The 20,465-nt window shown below is 46.1% G+C and overlaps 3 protein-coding genes across 7 annotated transcripts; 2 read left to right on the plus strand and 1 right to left on the minus strand.

Moving 5' to 3' along the window:
- Positions 1–3: 3 nt before the first annotated feature.
- Positions 4–2,446, minus strand: zp2l2 (zona pellucida glycoprotein 2, like 2). Its single transcript, XM_035525074.1, has 9 exons — positions 2,122–2,446; positions 1,845–2,038; positions 1,532–1,629; positions 1,268–1,425; positions 936–1,125; positions 695–839; positions 537–612; positions 338–454; positions 4–262 (listed from the first exon to the last, which is right to left on the minus strand). The coding sequence occupies exons 1-9, from the start codon at positions 2,444–2,446 to the stop codon at positions 135–137; spliced, it is 1,431 nt and encodes a 476-aa protein (XP_035380967.1). The 3' UTR covers positions 4–134.
- A 353-nt stretch (positions 2,447–2,799) lies between these two features.
- Positions 2,800–9,943, plus strand: LOC113587733 (cytochrome P450 20A1). Its single transcript, XM_035525119.1, has 13 exons — positions 2,800–3,014; positions 4,229–4,278; positions 4,370–4,536; positions 4,835–4,980; positions 5,941–6,108; positions 6,235–6,313; positions 6,712–6,827; positions 7,128–7,182; positions 8,105–8,225; positions 8,409–8,520; positions 8,724–8,788; positions 9,054–9,143; positions 9,478–9,943. Exons 1-13 carry the CDS (start codon positions 2,943–2,945, stop codon positions 9,626–9,628), a joined length of 1,392 nt encoding a protein of 463 aa, XP_035381012.1. The 5' UTR covers positions 2,800–2,942; the 3' UTR covers positions 9,629–9,943.
- Positions 9,944–10,132: 189 nt separating this feature from the next.
- Positions 10,133–20,197, plus strand: abi2b (abl-interactor 2b). Of its 5 annotated transcripts, XM_035525542.1 has the most exons (12): positions 10,133–10,304; positions 13,461–13,628; positions 13,708–13,884; positions 14,161–14,178; positions 14,274–14,371; positions 15,274–15,420; positions 16,267–16,388; positions 16,687–16,914; positions 17,377–17,565; positions 17,841–17,927; positions 18,152–18,343; positions 18,528–20,197. In XM_035525542.1, exons 1-12 carry the CDS (start codon positions 10,188–10,190, stop codon positions 18,701–18,703), a joined length of 1,719 nt encoding a protein of 572 aa, XP_035381435.1. In that variant the 5' UTR covers positions 10,133–10,187; the 3' UTR covers positions 18,704–20,197. The 5 variants fall into 5 exon arrangements, with proteins under 5 accessions (XP_035381435.1, XP_026882358.2, XP_026882360.2 ...); XM_027026557.2 differs by lacking the exon at positions 16,687–16,914; XM_027026559.2 differs by lacking the exons at positions 15,274–15,420; positions 16,687–16,914.
- The last annotated feature ends 268 nt before the right edge of the window (positions 20,198–20,465 follow it).

Genomic DNA, 20,465 nt, shown 5'->3' on the forward strand with positions numbered 1-20,465 from the left:
TGTGTGACAAGCCAGCTTTATTTGTTTGGAGGGAAACCGATGCTCTGCCCATTCTAGTGCAGACATTGTCCATTTAGTGCACTGATGCAACTGGGTTCAGCCCAGCACTTAAGCAGGTCTGAGAGGTTTATTGGTTAGAGTCTTGTAGTGTGAAGGCAAGGGTGGCGTCGTAACCTCGGTTTAAGGATGGTCACCAGCAGTCCACAAATGCCAAACGTAGCTAGAGCAACACCAGCCAGCCCATAGCTGAAAACTGGAGACACTAGACAGAACAGCACAGTCCTTCACCTCATTTGTACTAGCTGAAAGGAATAGACAGTTGGATTAAAGGTCTTACCTTCCCAGTTGTTGTCTGCTTGGCTCTTAGCTAGAAGAGGCAAGTCACTGACGATGAGGACCTCATTACTGGACACTATAACCTTCTCTGGATCCAGGGGGCTTGAAACTGTTCTCTCTGGGAAACAAGGTTTGCATTTGGTCAAGCCAATGCAAGAAACTGGTATTATTTAAGATGTTAAAGTTCAAGTTCAGCTTACTCCTCCGTCCACAGTGTGTCGTGCAGGACTCCACAGCAGAGAGCTCACATAAGGATGTGGTACAGTGAATGAAGACCTAGAGAAATAATAAAGTCAGTTACAAGCCCATACCACCCCCTTCAGATCAGAAAGCGGTTAATCCAGTACAAGAGCCATACTTGTTCCTGTAGAGGAAGGAGGGCGTTCTCCACAAACGTAAACATCTTCACAATGAAGCGTTTATAGTGAGTTGGGTATTGCATGCCAGAAGAGGGACCAACTGTAACAAGTGTAACCAGATAGTGGTCATCTGTAAACGGACACCTGGGAGGCACAGAAGCAAAGAAAAAAAGCAAGCTTAGACCAGGCCAACCAATCTGAAGCAAACACCCGTTCTGAATACCAATGGTAGATGTTTACCCATCAACCAGTAGGTCCCACTGAGGTTTACTTGAGGGATCTGGGGAGGATGTGGCCCAACATTGGTCCAACACAAGGGTGAGGTTTGGATCGGTCCTCTCTAGCAAGCGCACCTCCACATACAGCGGGTCCCTCAAGACCTTAGTCACAGGGTAGTCAGCTTCTGTGTAGTACGAGCTGTACATGTCCGCTAATGGGAAGATGGAGATTTGACCCCTTAGTGATCCACGTTAACTACGGTTGTCATAGCTCCCTCTGCCCTCAATTCAGGCATAACCAATCAGTTCCACCAAGGTTTGAGAGCTTCTTTGCTTTTAGTGACACTCACTTACCATCAGAACATTGTTTAGCAGCGCAGACGCCATTTGCAAGCCTGAGCTCTACCCGCAGAGGGCCGTACCGGGAGACTGAGAGAGGAGGGGGGAGCGTGTTCAAGCGCACGTCCAAGCTGGCCACCGCAGTGGCCAGGTACTTGCACTGGAACATCAGCCTACAGGAAAAATGGAGTTATGCCATTCATTTTCCTCCCTGTAGCATTACATTGCCCTAGCAACCTGAGCTGGTAAAGGGTACTTGGGTACCCAAGGGGTACATACACAAAAGAACTGTCTCTTGTAATTGCTCCTCGAGCGCCTATTCCCACCTCATACAGAGATACCATCATGTTCTCATAAACAACATCGTCACCCTCCATCTGGAGACAAAGCATTAACAAGAGCATTCAGTGCAGTTATAGGCAATGCTACACAAAGTGGTTGAAGGGAGCAATATTGTACAAAAATACAGCCATGTTGTACAGGAACACCCAAATTTTAAGAGCAACACTGGCATGGCTGCAGTTTAGTTGCATTTATAGTAGCCTGTTCACCAGACTTTAAGGCCCACTTTGATGAAAGCAGACATCCACACCTTCATGCTGGTACCACAGGAGCTGACAGGAAACTGCCAGATGCTAAAGTCCACGTTGCCGTCAACAGGCGCGCACGAGCCCCCGGCGGGCGCCGTCCCCGGCACGCTAAGGCTGCCCGGGTCGACCCGAGGGAGCGTGGAGTCTCTGGCCACGACCACCACGAACTGGCCGTCCCTGGTACACTGCACAGTGACTGAAACCACAGACAAAAGAGGAACACGGTAACAAAAGGTGAAGTCTAAAGGAGGAGCCACCCGCCCGCTGCACTGTGCTCACCCGCCCGCGCGTAATAGCACATGGGCCCGTGGTAAGGCAGAATGAAGCGCCTGCGCTCGTAGCAGCAGCGCAGCGCCTCGCACGCGGCGGCGTCGACGCCGGGCTCCGCACACTGCACCCGCGACGACTCGGCCACCTCGCAGCGCTGGGCGGGATCAGCGGCGGCTGGGACTTCATGCAAAGCCTGTTGGTAAGGGCCTGGGAGCGCTGGGTGGCCACGGTACCCCGCTTGGGCCACCTGCGGGGGCTGGTTCACCGATAAAACCCCGGGCCAGTACTGGGGCACTTGCAGAGCGTTTGGATCACGGGCATTACTAACACTCATGGAATAACTGAACAAAAACAATATCGTAGCACCCAGCATCTTGTCTAACACTTCAGATTAAACAAGCATATCGCTAACGCGGTCTGCTGGGAAATATTTAAAGGGTAATTTAGGCTAATGAGCCTTGGCCCCACCTTGCAATTAAAGGTCAACGTGGTGATTAACTCTACACTTATTTATACAAAATATGCTGAATAGATGCACTAATTGACGCACTTATCCAATTATTTTTCTATTTAAATTTACTTCAGTAAATAAATGCGTGTATGCATTTTTTTTTTAAATATATGGTCTGCCGGTCATCGATTCTCTCGGTATTCGGATGTTTTATCTTGGCTAATGGATTGCCGAGCGTGGGTTGGGTCCATGTGTTGTAGACGTGGTCCACTGGGTAGATCACAGTTAGCGCTGCAGGTCAGACGACCAAGCGATCATATCTGTCTCAATGCGCATTTAACACATTTATGAAGAATCTTCCACAATCAGAGGCGCAAATATGCTGGACTTCGTCATATTTGCGGTGACGTTTGTTGTGATCTTGGTCGGTGCTGTTTTGTATTTGTATCCGGTAAGGATTCTGCTTTCTCTGAGTTAAGCAGTGTTTTATTCTGCTTAGATCTGTAACTAATTTTAGATAATCGCTTAATCCCAGCCCTTGGGATGCGCTGCCTAGCTGGGTTAGCTCGATAACATGTTTATTACCTTCAGTTGCTTTTTGTTGAGATGAAGGTTTTTGCTTTTTGTTTTGCGGCCTATTTTGGAGAAATTGAACTTTCTGGAACCCAAAGCAAGTAGCTGGCTAGCTAGCTGTATTATACAAGTTATTTACAATAGTTAGTAAAGAGATGCACGTTATAGATATAACCAGAGTTAGTTTGCAAACCGGTCCATCTGCGCACTTAAATGCAACGTAATGACATGTCTACTTTACATTAGTTTTGCATTTATTTTGACTCTCAGTTGTATTCAAGTGACGTTGCGCACAATACCAAAATGGACTAAGTGGTTCAGCTTTTAATGGTTCACAACATTTGGGGTTTGGATGTGATATTGATACACACTTTACACGGAAGGTTTGGGTTTCAGTAGCATTTCAAACGCATCACACAGACCTGAGATCACCCGTGGAGTTTGGACCTAGTTGCACCGTTTACAGTATTTTTTTCGTCTTGTATGTTATGACTTGATCGGTATTCAAATTAAAAATAAACACAAAATCAATGTTAAAAAGATATTAATATTCAGTTTCCAAGAACGTCTGCATAATTTGTCAGATTCACCATTTACAGTTTATTTTAGCGCAGTGTGCATGTTTAATGTCATTCAAATGGTATTAAAATCCAGAATTTTAAAAATGAATGTGGAAATAATCCAAAGGTTGTTCATATTACGATGTCTCAAGTGTTGGTTTTGGTGCCGTGAATCATGTATTGAATTTATTCGTTTATGCTTCTGAATCACTTTGACAATGATGCCCAATTTAAAAATGATCGTTTAAAGCTTCTAACTCTTTAAAAATTCTGTTGAAATGATTGAAAATAAGTTTTGTGTCCTTCTCTTTCCCCTGTTCTTGGTCATTCTGTTAATAGTTTAGGTGCTGTCAGGAGTTATTCAAGTTCAAAGTTGACAAATGTCTAGTGAATATCAAGCTAACTTTATGTCAGCAGCCCACATTGCATCCATTACACCCTGTTGAGTGCTCCCAGCTTCAAGAGAACATTAAGGAAGTGTTTACCTTTTAGTGGCACAACTTCTAATGGCTTTGCTGTTGTATTTCTGTAGTCTTCAAGGTGTGCCTCAGGTGTACCTGGCCTGAACCCCACTGAGGAGAAGTAAGTAACATGCAGACACAGGACAGTTGCTTTTCTGCTCATGTCTCCCACGCAGACCTGCAGTTTCTATTCAGTGTCTTCTCTTCTATAGAGATGGGAACCTTCAGGACATCGTGAACAAGGGAAGCCTGCATGAGTTCCTGGTGGGTCTCCATGAACAGTTTGGCTCAGTGGCATCTTTCTGGTTTGGCCGGAGGCCGGTGGTCAGCCTTGGCTCTGTCGATCAGCTGCGACAGCACATCAACCCCAACCGCACCAGTAAGTATAAACCAGTGTGAAAACTTTATTTCACTCTGCGAAGATCCAGCCGAGACATCAGAGATCCAGTATGTGCTCAAAGCTGTTTGCCTGTACACTACAGTGTTCTCACTGACTTAAAAAATGTTTTTAATGTATTCCAGCTCATTTTACTTGTAGATTCAACATGCGCCTCAAGAAAAAAAAATCCTTGTATCAGAATAAAATGACATTAATAGCTTCTACACCTTCCTTTTAAACCTGGGGCTTTTTGCTACTGTCTGATGTGATTTATATTTAGTTTTGCTTTTTTCCGAAGCGGATTCCTTTGAAACGATGCTCAAATCGTTGCTTGGTTACCAGTCTGGAACAGGCATGGCGGTCACAGAAGCACTGATGAGGAAGAAGGTGTATGAAGGAGCTATTAACAAAACACTGGACAAGAACTTTCCTCTTCTGCTCAAGGTATTGCGTTACTGCAGTTGGACTCATCCAAGTCTGGGTAGTGTGTCCCCATCCCCGTCAGTTTAAACACACGGGACTGTGTATTTGTGGACATGGCACCAGTGCAGTAGTAAGGCATAAGACTGCAGTGCAGACATGTCCATGTGTGGGCTGGCAGAAACGCTGTTTGCTATTTTCGTGACCGGTGCAGTACAGCGACAATTTCATCATAGCGGCGCAAAAAAAACAATAAATAAAATTTCACAGATGAGGAACCAGACATGGTTGTCAGGGAAGCACAGAGTTGCCACGGCAACATGTCTGGCACCAGAAGCACCTCTCCCAAGTGTGTTGAGATTATACTCACCTGGAAAGATGTGGCTCAGATCATACAGGAAACTTCCTGTGGGCTTCAGAGAACAATCGTACCGTAATAATAATTATAACAATACCAACAATAATTATGATGATGAATCTCCATGTTTACTGTGATGAGAATAAAATGAAGATTTACACAATTGTGATTATAACTTTATAATTTTCCATTCATAATGACACCAACTGTCTGATGAAATAATTGTCACAATAGAATTGTTTTTTTTTATTTATGAAAAGTAATTAAATTAGTTGGATTTTAGTTAGTAATTGGGAGATATATTTTATGTGGGTTGATGTTTGTGGTCCTGTCGTGGGAAACCGGGCACGTGTTGGTGCCTGCCTGAGGTGAGGACCGTACCACGTTGCACTTGCATTTGCGAGAAGAGCAGGTCCAGGGAAGTAGTAGTGGAAGTGCAGTTTTAAGACAAATTGGGCTGAGACCTTGCACTGCACTGGTGGGTTTAAAATGTTCCATCCCCTGCTGTGCCACAGCACACACCTTTCACATTTATTTCTGTCCACCAAGTTAACGAATGGCAGCTTTAATGCCCCAGAGCAGTCATGGAATTGGAGACCATAGCCTATTTGCTCTTGTGTTTGCAGCTGGTTGAAGAGTTGGTCGGAAAATGGGAGTCGTATCCGGAGTCACAGCACACGCCCATCTGCGCTCACCTGCTGGGATTGGCCATGAAGGCTGTCACTCAGATGGCCATGGGCGCTCGCTTTGCGGATGATGCTGAAGTCATACGCTTCCGCAAGAACCATGAGGCTGTGAGTAGATAAGTACTTATTCTGATTTTTGGATATATTTTACTGTATATTATGTCTATATTTTGCAAAGTACAGCACTGCATGTTGGTATAAAAAATGTGTTTGTGGTGTTTTTTCAATGAGCAGATCTGGTCAGAGATCGGTAAAGGTTTTCTGGATGGTTCTCTGGAGAAGAGCTACAGCAGAAAGGCCTGCTATGCGAGTGGTGAGTCGGCGCAGACGCTTATGAACAACTAATGTGCCACTGCTTTTGAAACATTTGAGCTCATGCTATGAACACCATACATCAGCCATGTCCCCTTTTTGTGTAATCAATTACTTTTAGTTTTTGATTTTGTACAACTTTTACAATAAAGTGACATTAAAATGCTAAATATGCGTTATTTACACTTGGCTTACTTCATTCATGTGTGGGTTTAAATATTAAACTCTCAATGAGCTTTGTTGTTTTTATTTTGTAGAATATGCAGAAGAAAAGAAAATGGACTTGTTTTTTTTCTTGTTGTTGCAAGGGCTCATTTTCTTTTGTTGTTGTTTTTTTTAAATATAGTTAATTCAAGCAAACTCATTGTGTGTGTGTATATGTGTGTGTGTTTTCTATAGCACTGGCTGAGATGGAATCTGTGTTGAAGTCTGTTATTAAAGAGAACAGTGGACGTGGTTCTAACCAGTTAACCTTCATGGACTCTTTACTGCAGGCCAAACTGTCAGAGAGACAGGTGACATCACTCCCCACGCCACTACAGAGTCTCGGTGTTCAGTAGTAGTCTCACCATAAACAGTTAACTTGCATACAAGTTCCTTTTTGTATGGATTTGGAATCAATGTGTCACTTCATTTGATTTATGATTTCTAGGACTGAAAATAAAGTCCATGCATCCTAAAAGGACCTCAAATCTCACATCCTTGAATCAGTCTCCAAACAGAAACCTTCATTACTCTTGATATGATGATGATGATGATATGCAATTAGATTTTTGATTTGAACGAGGTTTGGTGTGTCGTCTCTTCCCCTCCAGATCATGGAAGAAAGCATGGTGTTCACCTTGGCTGGCTGTGTCATCACTGCCAATCGTAAGCAGCCCCCCCCTCCCCTCTGTGGCCCCCCCGCCCCCTCTCTGTGGGGCTGCAGTGGGCTTCCACTTCAATTTGTTGCAGGGAGCCCTGTATTTAAAATCTCCGCTTGCTGCAACAGTTTGGTTATAGTTGCTTCAATTCAACATCAATTCAGCTTTGTCATAATACGTATACCCCAGTCTTCACAATAACAAAATATAGTTTGGCTATAATTTAAGTATAATTTAGCTGGAGTTGTGTGTGTAGACATTAAATAGTAAGTAAAAGGAGGGTAGGATAGTGTAAACGAAACCCAGTCAGTATATGCAGGACATCAGAAATGTAAGTAACATTAGTACATAGAGTACATGGTTATGGTTTGAAATATTGGACAAGTGGTTCACTGCTGAAGGACAGTTTAGGGCAAAGAGGGAGTCTAAGGAAGATTATTGTGGCTTTTACACTTTCTGGTCTGTAAATATGTCAATAGAGAATAAATGTTTAATGTATCTTTTTTTTTTTTTTTTTTTTTTTTTTTTTTTTTTTGTAATTGTTTGCAATACCTTCCTGCTGTTTGTGTATATGTAGACATTATTAAGGCTGGTTCCTGTCGGATGCTAGAGAGAGGGTTCACTATGAGGCATTTTGTTACTGACTGGGGTGAGGAGATGATATAGGCTAAGCAATTGGAGCTTCATCAAAAGTTCGCCAACCGTTTTAGCTCTGTCTCAACAGGGTTACATGCCTTCATCTATGTGCATCGGCTGTTGGCTGTTTGTAAAATTGGGGTGTGTTGAGTGCCTTGTTTATCTGGAAATATCTATTGCTTTCACACTTCACTTTTGCCTCACTCTTCTTCCAATTCACTCTGCTCACCCAGCTCATTCTTTCTGGGCATGGTTTGCGCTGAGCTCTGTGCCTTTGTCCTGATTTTTCCCAGTGTGCATCTGGGCCGTGCACTTTCTCTCCGTCTCGGAGACAGTGCAGGAGAAACTGCACCAGGAATTAACAGATGTGCTCGGGGATGAGCCTGTCTCCTTGGACAAGATTCCCCAGCTCAGGTCAGTTCTGAGCCATAGATCTCGATCTCTCTCTCTCTCTCTCTCTCTCTCTCTATCTCTCTCTCTCTCTCTCTCTCTCTCTCTCTCTCTCTCTCTCTCTCTTTCTCATACATGGGTAAGGTTAGCTTGTAGTAGAGAGTGGTGTTGTACTGCTGTGTAACCATAGTAACACTGTTTCTGAAGGTACTGTCAGCAGGTGTTGAGCGAGACGGTACGCGCTGCCAAACTAACCCCAATTGCCGCCAGACTGCAGGAGGTGGAAGGAAAGGTGGATGGGCACGTCATTCCTAAAGAGGTGAGTAGGTTATGCATGCCAGTCTAGCAGGTGCATGGGGGGGCGCACACACACAGAGTGCAGCTCACTTCCTTTGCACTTAGAGGTGAGGAAGAAGGAGAAAAGTCAAGCGGAACATGAAAGGGTACAGTATTGTGGCCCAAGACGTTTGATTCTAACATTAGTCAGTGTCTGACATTTATTATTTTTTTCTTGTGAAACAGACTTTGGTCATCTATGCTCTGGGCGTGGTGCTTCAAGATGCAGACACGTGGACGTTACCGTACAGGTGTGTGTGCACGTGTGTGTCTACAGATATGTGGACATGACCATACAGGTGCAGGGGGGTGTGTGCATACAGACACATATATATTACCATATAGGTGTGTGTGTGTGTGTGTGTGTGTGTGTGTGTGTGTGTGTGTGTGTGTGTGTGTGTGTGTGTGTGCAAGCATGGGTATTACCATACAGATGGGTGCGTGCACGCATGTCAATGTACATAAAATAGTAGTTTTCATTCTATACATTTGGATCATGTGTCTCTGTTTCCTCAGGTTTGATCCAGATAGATTTACTGATGAATCGGTTATGAAGAGCTTCTCTCTTTTGGGCTTTTCGGGAAATCAGGCCTGCCCTGAACTTAGGTACGATGACAAACAGCATCTGTAATAACTTAAATGGACATGCAGCATAATTTCATTTATTGCTGTTAATATTGTTGCAACAGTTATAACTGACTAATGCCATTTTTGCAGCATTCAACTTTAAATATGATTTTATTCCGAATTGTTGTTCTGCTGGAATTGTTTGACTAGTGGGAAGACTGGTAGTTATGAATATTGATTAAACATGTTCAGATTTATTTGGTGACATTAATTTGGGTGACACAACAGGTGTAGCAGGTGTATCATGAAAAGATTCACCAGAATGAGAAATCACATCTGTGGTAATGGCTTTGTGCCTTCCCCCCTCACCCAGATTTGCATACACTGTGGCTGCAGTCCTGCTGAGTGCACTGGTGCAGAAGCTACGTCTGCACAGGGTGGAGGGCCAAGTGGTGGAATCTAGGTATGAGCTTGTGACCAGACCCAAGGACGACACCTGGATCACAGTTAGCAAGAGGAACTGACCCAGCAGACCTCGGCCTCACCTGCACCCCAAAGGGTTAACTTTTGACACGCTCCTGACCATAAAGCCCTGCGCATAATGCCCTTGTGTCTCTTTACAGACTTGCTTGAGTAATGGATCTGTTGATCATAACGTCGGCAGTGAACGGTGTCGCTATTCAAAGGACAGTCCAAAATGATTTAAAATACCTTAGAATGTTATGTTATTGGCGATCAGAACTCTTTTTACAATAACAGTGATTCGTGTAGCGCTTTCACATACATTCCCCTTTAGGGGAAAGCATTTTGCTAATAAAAAAGACTTCAGTCATGATCCACCTTTTTGTTTGTTCCAGAATTATCATAGCAGTCGCAGGAGTTAGGTAACCGTTGATGTGTTTATGTAAAGCGACCCTGCCTGCGTTTGAACACCACGGTTGTGCGAGGGAGGGAGGCAGGCAGCGAGGCATTGAGGGAGGAGGAGGAGGAGGAGGAGGAGGAGGAGGAAGAAGGGGGGGGGGGCAGTGAGGGAGGAAGGTGCACGGGATCGTTTCCTGTCGCGGTCGCTCGTGCGATGTGAAGATGGCGGAGCTGCAGATGCTTCTGGAGGAGGAGATCCCCGCGGGACGAGGAGCCCTGCTGGACAGCCACGCGAATTTGGAGCGAGTCGCAGAATACTGCGAGAGCAACTACATCCAGGTGATTAGGAAAGTACACACGACCGCTGCGTACAGCTGGAAAGAAACCAGTGTAACCAGTGTAACCATCGTAACCAGCGAAGGCTCTCTCCCAGCCCGCTCGCGGCTAACCTAGCTCGCGCGAAGCTCGCTCACTGGCACACAGGAGCGCGTGACAGGCTTGTGTTGGTCAGCACACTGAGGCCCTGTGGAGTTTAGTGGCAGGTTTGTGTTTGTAAGGCGTGTGTGGTACGTGTTTCCACGTTCTGGTGTTTCATCCGCGACTCTAACCGCGTATTTAATGAGTTAGTATTTAGTTGGCTGGGCAGCTAGCTGATGCTACTCTAGCCATGCTAGCATTAGCTCGGCTAGCTAGATGTGTTCCCGATCCGAGTTTTGCCACTTCAGGTCGCTACTAATTCAAAAGGCAATTTCTAGTTTATTACAAATGTGTATGACAAATGTGTGTATTACAAACCCGATGCCACCCAATTAGTCTGAGGTTAACCTGAGGTTTATGTCCTTATCGCTGTTATTGGAGGGTTAGGGTTACGTTAGCCAGCTAGCTAGTCTACTTCTGTAGCTAAAATAAGATGGCTCAGTTAGCCTGGCTATGTGTTAAATATTTGTTTGGTTAATGGTGTTTTCGTAATCCAAAGTGATCCATAATCCCTAAACCAGCGGGTTGCGCTCGCAGTCATGGATAGCCGAAAGCTAGGTTAGCTAAGATAGCTTGTTAGGCATTGCCGGAGAGTAACTTCTTTGGAGAGTAAGTTGACGTTTGATTTAAAAATGGTTTATTATATACTTTCAGCTTCATTTCTGTAACAGATGCAGTTCGACTTTTATTATTTGTTGCTCGAAAGCAAATATGAGCAGCACAAATGAATAATAACAGTGTAAACAATGGTGCATTTGACGGAGCAGTTGTGCCATAAAGAGTTGGCATGTTTTGTTTTGTTTTTTCCTCCCGGGTTTTCGCTTTTTTCCCTTAAAGGAAAAAACCAAACTATTTTAGGAAATGTGCACAAAATAGCTTTATATGCAATGCTATATTTTTCCCTTCAGTTAAAAATATAGTTGCCCTGAGGGTTTAGTAGTATGTTGGTACTCGATGCACACAGTGCCCCTGAATGCATGTCCTGAAGAGTTTGTTCTCACTCTCAACCAGATAAACACTCTTCTGTTGATGAGAAAAGTGTTAGATTCCAGCTTATTGAGGTTACTGAATGACATCTTTAGGAGGTTAGGTCTAGCTATTAGATCTGCTCCTTAACATATCTAAGATAACTAACCCGGACCTGGAAATTGACCAATTTGTAGTGGATGAGATGGGGACCTAGATGTGACGTACACCCTCCTTGACCTGGAGCCCGTGTTCCAAAATATCAGATCATACTAGTGTTCAATGTGGTCATCTTGGTACCATTTTAGGATGGCTCAGTCCCATATGCAAGTCTGGAGATGAGGAAACCAAGCACAGGGTATTCACTGAAGTGCCGTTTTGAAAGTGAGCCATTTCATATTTTGTTTTTGCTTTTATACTCGGCTGGGTCCTGTGCTCTTTTTCCTTGGTCCCTTTTTAGCTCATTGCTTCTGTGTTATTTTCTCCTTGAGTGCGGTTTGCTGCTGTGGTCTCACTGAAACTTAATATTTCCTCTCTTAACCACTTCCTCACTTCACTGGTTGAGACTGTATAAGATTCTGTTTTGCATGTAAAAAAAAAGTTTGAATGCTTAAGTATGATTTGGAGGCGGGGGGCAAGACATTGTTGCGTGATTTAAGGCACAGGTCTTCTGTCGTTTTACTGTCATGTAAAATTCTGTCATGTAGGTGATCTGGTTGTTTTGGTTTTTGCAGCGAAATGGGAATCTAAATCTAAAATTGAGTCAGGTGAAATGTAAGAACTTCCAGGAATATATTGAGGAGAAAACTGCTTGTTTGGCATAATTCTTGCTAATGTGTCCTCACCAGCTTTGGCTTTTGCCTCCACTACCCAAAGGAAGACATTAGCTAAAATGCTAATTTGCAAATCATGGCAGCGGACAGTCTGCTAGAATAACTTTTAACTTGATATCCCGGTGAGATTGGATCCAAGGAGAATGGGCCTTTGATCCCATGGAGTCTCCAGATGGGAGGAGTTTCCTCCTAATTGATGGCGATGAAAGACTTTTTGATTTTCAGCAGAACCTGCAGCTTGAGTGTACAAAGCGACATGGGTGGGTTTGTGTACACGTGCACTGTGAAAAGTCAGAAATGTCAGTGGTGTTGTAGCAGACTGAGAGGAATGAAGAGATTGTTTAATGAGGTCATGTGAGGCTTGTCTGTTTCAGTGGAGAAAGGATCTGTTTTGAACTGTAAAGCTCGATGCCTTGTTCCAAAGGGCAGCATGGAGCAGAGCTATAGAAACTATTTCAACGGTTTGTTCCTATAGTCACTGGCTTCAGCATTTTAGAATTAAGTTTGTTTTTCTCTTTAAAAAAGTATGTCTTCTACTCCCTGTTAATGAAGGCCCCGGGGAAGAGGCTGAACTTTATAGCAGTCAACTTTGAAATGACCGTATAGATGCTGAAATAAAGTACAAATAAACACAATACTGATATCTCTTTTTAAAAGAAATCGATTTTCCTTAACAGCCCTCATAGTTTGACACACATTCACTCGCACGCACACTTACACCCTCCATCTCATTTATCGTTGAGTCTTGGCTTTAGGCATCCAGTAAGGTGGCACCCTGTGGTTGTTTTGATGGTTTGCTTCCTTCCGATTGGTTGCTGCAGTGTCTGTCTCTGTCCTAATGTGCTCCATCAGTCAGAGGAGATCAGTTGCAAATGAGAGAGAAGAAATTGAGGAAGGAAAGATGTCATCTTTATGATGTCATCGCTCATGTGATGGCAGGCCGGCCGCTGTGCCTTGATTGGACTACTTGTATAATAAATAGTAAAGTCTCTGGCATCAGAGGTCATGCGTATGTTACGGGATGAAGTGTGTTTCAAATGTCATTATTTTGTCCTACTCTGTCGAATAAGCTCAGAAATGTAATTATAAATTGTTCCACGTCAGCTGATAGGACCCAGTCCCTTGGCTTGGTAAATGGGCCCCAGTTGGATTCGTTATGTTCTCACAGATATCAGTTCTTTTCTGTCTCTGTTTGTCTCCCCTCGTCTCGGGTGTCCAGTCCCCGGATAAGCACAGAGCTTTAGAAGAGACTAAGAACTACACCACACAGTCTCTGGCCAGCGTCGCCTATCTGATCAACACGCTAGCCAACAATGTTCTGCAGATGCTGGACATCCAGGCGTCCCAGCTGCGCCGCATGGAGTCGTCCATCAACCACATCTCACAGGTGAGCTCACGTTTGCGCACGTGCACAAACACACTCTTATTGCTTAACGCTCAGTCACGCCCTCTTCATCTCATCCTAGACGGTGGACATCCACAAAGAGAAAGTGGCTCGGCGTGAGATCGGCATCCTCACCACCAATAAGAACACCTCTCGCACGCACAAGATCATCGCACCTGCCAATCCTGAGAGGCCGGTGCGCTATATACGCAAGCCCATAGATTACAGCCTGCTGGATGACGTGGGTCATGGAGTCAAGGTAGGATGTGCTGGAGGTCTTTGACTGTATAGTACACAGAGGTTTTCATTTCTTTGTATCTGATTTTGTGGAGTCTGCCAGTAAAGATTGTGTTCCTACTCTTCTTTGGTTGTGCTGCTCGCCTCCTGCTGCCTTATTAATTGTTCCGTTTACAGGGGTGGGTGTGTGGGTGGGTTCGTGTGCGCACGTACGCATGCTCTTCTAAACTTCAGTATTCTAATAACTTTTTTTTTTGTTTGTTTGTCCCCCCTCACTTTGCTTCGTTACTGAATGTAGTGGTTGCTAAGGTTCAAGGTAAGGCTTGAATGGGGCCTGTGTGTGTGTGTGTGTTTACTAGATCTGTGAATAAGTTCAGCATAACTGATGTTTGACCTTTTTAATATTTACAGGTTAATGCCCAGAACATGAAGACGGGCACGACCCCCCGCACATCTGCGCCCACTCAGAAACCCCCCAGTCCTCCAGGCCCTGGGAAGGGCACGCTCGGGTAGGTGTGTGTGTGCGCGAGCGCAAATATGAGCCTGTGGGCACATGTGGAAACCTGCAGGTGCTTATTCGCTCATCATAACATCCGCAGCCTCTGTTTAAGGGCCCATGTTTTCTCCTGCCGACATGATGTTGGCCTGGGGCTTCCTGTGGACGTGTGTGTCATAACAGCGAGCAGCTGCTGGAGTCCGTAAAAGCGGTCTGGACCGGTCCAGGTGCCTGTGGAGCTGCTTGACAGTGTTCCTCGTGCCGTTCTTCATCCCTCCACTTTACTCCTGTTTTTGCGGTTGACCTCTGAGACCCACTTTTACAGTGTGAATATGAGCTCTGTTTTCTAAACGCATGTTCTCTTCTCCCCTGGGCAGGCCTCTGTGGACTAGAACTTGAAACCTCTGTCTTGGTGTTGTACTTGATGATGTGTGAACTTCACGTGCTTGTGTGTGGGTTTTTTTTTTTAATGCTGCTTTTTTTTTTTTTTTTTTTTTTCCTGTCGCCCTCCCTTTACTGTGTGACACCTCCCCATGCCCCTCCTCTAGCCACACCCATGCCCCGCCCCTAACTCTTGTCTCCCACGGTAACGGTAACACAGCAGTCCGTCACAAACATCAAGCCATGTTTTTCATAGTTTTCCCAAATTTGGTCTTTGTGTTTTTCCCATTAAAAAAAGTGTTGTTTTTTTTTTGAAGTGCCACATTTATGGAGTAAACTCAGGATTGTGGCAGGAAGGTTCGGTTGCAGTTTACGGTTGACTGCTAGTATTTGAGCTGTTTACCGAGAGCCAAGTGATGGTATTAATGGACAGTCGTAGGCGTGTAGAGTATTAAATGCCAGCATAATTAGGGAGCAGTATTGCTGCCATTTCTGCAGTTAGGAGGTGTTAAACTGTAACCCCGCCCCTGGCAGGCGCCACTCCCCCTACCGGACGCTCGAGCCCGTGCGTCCCCCCGTCGTCCCTAATGACTACGTGCAGAGCCCGACCCGCACCACGGCTCCGCCCCTCCAGAGCCCGGCACGCACCGCCTCCGTAAATCAGAGGACCCGCACGTACAGGTACCCACACACACACACACACACACACACACACACACACACACACACGGCTAACGCACCGCTCGTGATTAGTCCTACATCCTAAGAAGGTCGAGTCCTCTTTGAGCTCCAGAAGCAGGAGACCCCGCCCCTCCTTCCGCTCCAGCCTCCTCCCTCGTTCCTCTCTTGTCTGTCCACCTTTCTGTCTCTCACTCTGTCCGTCTCGCTCTGTCTTTGGAGGACTCTGTGTTTGTAAGCTGTCTGTCTTTCGTCTTTGTTGTCCTGGTGATGACGGCCACTCACTAACTTCCTCTTTCCTTCTTTCTTCGGCTTTTGCTCTCTTGTGCTTGGAGCTCATCTAAGTTCAAGTAGCCATAACATCCTTTAGGAAGACTTTCTCTCTCTCGCTCTCTCTTTATCTTGCACTGTTTCTGTTTCAGCTTCTTTTCTCAAAGACCTTTTCCTTCTTCATTACAATCTGTATCCCGAGCCGAAACCCAGCTCTTCCCCTCAGGGGTTATCGGACGTGAATGACCAGAGAGACCTGCCCCAAAGCCCCCGGCCCCCTCCAGCTCAGGCACAACTTCTCCGGCATGCAACAACTGTTGAGAAGAAACCAGTGTATAAACAAACTGCCCCATGCAGAGCCTCCAGACCTCAGTCTGATCAGCGGCTGGCGCGTCCTGCGTCGGCCGAAGCCAAGCCCCTCTGGCAGACAAAGGGTTTCGGTTACCACAGCTGACTGACTTAGTCCTAAGGCTAGGATTCATCTGCCTGGGTTCCCTCCCCTCGTCCGTGGAAGTGAATGGCGTGTGGCGGATTTAAGGCAGTAGCGTTTCAAGTGTGTGATTCTCTTCCCGCTCTCAGCAGCGGCAGCAGTGGAGGAAGTCATCCCAGCAGTCGGAGCAGCAGCAGGGAGAACAGCGGTAGCGGCAGCGTGGGCGTGCCCATCGCCGTGCCAACCCCCGCCCCGCCCTCCGCTTTCCCAGGTAGGAGCTCCGTGAGTGCTCACTTCTCCGGCCCTGTGTAGTTGTCCGTAGGGGAGCGCGGACTCCCTGATTGGGCGTGCTTACAGACAGAGGAGAAGTTCGGGTCGCACCTGTCCGTTGCGGACGTGTTCCTGCCTTTCACCCTTTGTTTGTTTGTTTGTTTGTTTGTTTGTTTGTTTGTTAGTTAGTTTTATTCCTGCCTATTCTTATCCTGTCTGCCCTTCTATCTCTCCTCTCCTTTTTTCCTCCTCTCGCCTGCCCATGGGTGGGGGGGGGGGTGCGGCCTATGCCGAGGCAGGTACCTCCCCTGCCCCCCCCAAACCCCTCCCCACCGTCGCCATCCCACCTCCTCCGGCACCTCCCCCTCCCCCCACCCCAGAGCCTGCGTCTCCCGCCCCGGCGCCCCCAGCGGAGGCGCCCCCTGAGATTCCTCCTCCTCCTCCTCCTCCTCCTCCCCCACAACTGCCCCCCACCCTGCCTGTCAGCTCTGCTGCGAACAACACTGCCGCCACCACCCCTGTGCAAGGTGAGTGCACCCCCACGCCGTCGTGTGCCGTCGTCCCCATCTTCGTTTGAGTTGGTCCAGGTCGGACCGTTCGTGTCCACCCACGAGGCTCGGGGTGGCTGCTTGCTGGCATCCAGGCCCACTGGCCCCTCCTCTGGATCCTTTGTCTTCTGTTCCCCTTCTCTCTCCATGGTTTTATTTCTCCTTCTATTATTGTCTTCTGGTTTTGTCTTCTGTGTGGTGTTTTTCTTTCTTTTTTTTTTTTCATGCTTGTAATGAAATCCTGAATTTCAGATCAGTCAGTCAGGGGTTGTCTGTTGGTCTGCGTGATTTGTGACTACCTGCCTCAGTGAAATCTTGGTATTGCAAGTGTCTTTGCTATGATCTTCTATTTTACTTTTAGTCTGAGAATTGCAAAGAGGTGCGTGCGTGTGTGTGTGTATATGTACACAATTCTGAGTGTTCTCATATGCTGGTTCCCAGGAAATGGCCCTCAGTTCTACAGCATGAACCGACCAATGACGCGGCAGGCCGCGCCCTCGGTGGGTGGCTCCCTGCCCTACCGCCGCCCTTCCTCAGTCACCAATCAGCCCAACAGCGCGCCTCAGAACACGCCCCTGAACGTGAGCCAGAGCCAACTAAACGGAGGCCCACACTACAACCAGAACCACGGTATGCTTCTATACCTCCATGTGGCAGGCCTCTGAGCCCTTCTAATGGACATGCACACTGAGTCCTCTCTGTGTGTGCCCTAACTGGCCTGTGATATGAATGGTGTCCACTGCTTTTTTAAAAATTATTTACTATTTTTTTCCCCCCTTCTTTCCCCTCCTTTCTTCTTTTGTATTTGTCATCCATCCATACTCTCCTCTCTTTCTATCCTTCTGTCACATGCTGCGCTGGTTTCCTTCCCGTTTTCCATTCTTCATTGTGATTTGGTCCACTAGTCCCTGTGGCGCCTCCTCCCCCTTCCATATTACAGATCACCCCACAGATACCTCTGATGGGCTTTGCAGCTCGGGTTCAGGAGACCAGTAAGTCAGTAGTTGAAAAGTGTGTGTGTGTGTGTGTGTGTGTGCGCGCGCGTAGCCTAGCATGCTCTGGGTTTTGTTTGTGCACGTGGGACTGTTCTGTGGTCAGGGGTGCGCCCTCGTCTCTGCCTCTCTACTCTGACTAACCTCCGCGTTCGCCTGCCCTGCACGCTCCGCAACCGCCGCGCCTGTCCTCCAACCTCACCTGCGCCTTCTCCCCACCGCAGTCTCGGATGCCCCTCCTCCCCCGCCGCCTTCAGAAGAGGTGGAGTTTGTGGAGACCGCCCCGCCCCCTCCACCACCGCCGCCCGAAGACTATGACGATGGTGACGAAGATGAAGAGTCAGCAGTGGTGGAGTACAGCGACCCATACGCTGAAGAGGACCCGCCTTGGGCGCCACGCAGCTACCTAGAGAAAGGTTCAGTGGACTCCTGACCTCCCTTTTAATTCATTTTAACATGATTTAATTCATTTTAACATGATTTAAAAAAAAAACAAACAAACTTGAAAAACACGTTCAGAAGCAGACGATTTCGTGAACCCTCTTTAATTTTGTCATTTCTCTTTGCGTTTCCCTCGCTGCTGTTCCCGTTATGTGGAAGTGGTGGCGATCTACGACTACGCACGCGACAAGGAAGACGAGCTCTCCTTCCAGGAAGGCGCCATCATTTACGTCATCAAGAAGAACGACGACGGCTGGTTCGAGGGCGTGATGAACGGCACCACGGGCCTCTTCCCTGGAAACTACGTTGAGTCGATCATGCACTACGTGGATTGAGCCACCAGAGGGTGCTGGAGCACTCATCCAAAATCTTTCTTCTTAGATCCTTGCACAGTCGCTCCTAAGCCGTATACACACGTTAACGTCACGTTACATCCGACACCCACATTTATTCGTAAAGAAACATTTGGATGGACGGCATTAAATGGATGAAGGTAACTAGAAGCAAACGAAGAGACAGGATCTGGGAAATCCACTGTCCGCTCAGTTCTAGTCCATAAAACGAATAGTGTTCTACATTATGAATGTGTGTGTGTGTGTGTGTGTCTCCAGCGTACACTGAGAGACGGCGGTTGAAAGCTGCACGACACATGCTTAAAAGATTTATAAGGATCATTTTTCATGTTTTAACTTGAGCTCCTCTCCAACCTGAAACACTAAAGATTAATGTCACTGGTCCACCCCGTGGCAAACCTGCCACGTCACCTATGACTCCCACATCGCCAAAACCACCAGGCAACAAAAAGCATCTCGCTGACCTTTTAAACATTTAAGACCGCAGATAATTGAAGGAAGTTGACATTTGGGAGGTCTTGTTTTGGCATTGTCAGGGGAGAAGAGGCTGCGTGTTTTGTTTGGCTTTTTTCTTCTTCACATAGGAAATGACATGGGTTCAGGTCGACAGTTTTAGCTGTAGGCTATACCAAAGTTTGGAGCATGGAGTGGCATTCTGAACATGACTGGGAGATCCTTACGTTTATATTCCTTCACATTCATACTTTTCCATCAGTTTACTGCTGATACTTGCAGTTATCTGTATTCTTTGTACGTATGTATGATAACACTATTGAAATTTAAGCTTGTGCCATAAAAAAAGTGATCATATAGTCATAAATGTTTATGAAGAAGATTTCTTAACCACCATTCTTTGTGCTCATTGGTTAAAAACAGAAGCTCTGAAATGGTGGACTTTATTTTGACCAACTTGTTATGAAAAGTACTATGTATGTTCTATATTAATTTTTCTGATTCTGATAATGTGTTGATGTATGTAACCTAAGAGGAATAAGGGCCCTTTTATCTGCAATAATGACAGCACAGTTAGGGACTTCTCAGCAGGCAGGCTTTGGTCTTGAAAGCACAAGCACCATTGATCTAAATGCCTTGAAAGCAAAACATGGACACGAAAAGGTTTGAAATGAGTGAGGACTCAGAGAAAGAAACCAGCCCAAACTTCGGAACATTCTCTCTCGCAGGTGTGATTGGTTCCCTCATTCAAATCTGTGCCAACACAGCCGTTTTTTTCTATGAGGTACATTTGATGTCTATGTTCATGTATGAGTGTGTGGGTTAGACTATGTTGTGTGATGCCTGGGTTTCACTGTTTGTGGACTATTGGTGACTGCCTGGCTTGTCTGTGCAAATTCCTTTTTATTTTTGATGAATGATCTGTGACTGTGTGAGAACTTGAGTCTTGCATGTTGATCATTTCTGTGATTTCCTCCCCCCCTTCCCAGTGATGGAGAATAAACTGGATTTATCTAGTCTGCACATTCATTCATCTTTTTTTTCTATATGAAATGCTCAGTGAAATTTGAAACTATCAAGTCGTAGACACTTGTAAAACTGCCTGGGCGGTCTCTCAGGTACTTGTTTGGTAGATGCTGCTGAGAGTACACAATTACAGCCCAACGGCTGGAATGGACCGTTTAATTTTAGCTGCCTCATCACAGCCACTTCCACTGAGAGTCTACAGGACTGGTGTTTGAGCCTTGGCCAGGTTAAGCATCAGAAAGGTCAAGCCACGTGTCCTGACTGC

This window comes from Electrophorus electricus, chromosome 1 (genome assembly GCF_013358815.1).
Source record: "Electrophorus electricus isolate fEleEle1 chromosome 1, fEleEle1.pri, whole genome shotgun sequence".
NCBI lineage: Eukaryota > Metazoa > Chordata > Actinopteri > Gymnotiformes > Gymnotidae > Electrophorus > Electrophorus electricus.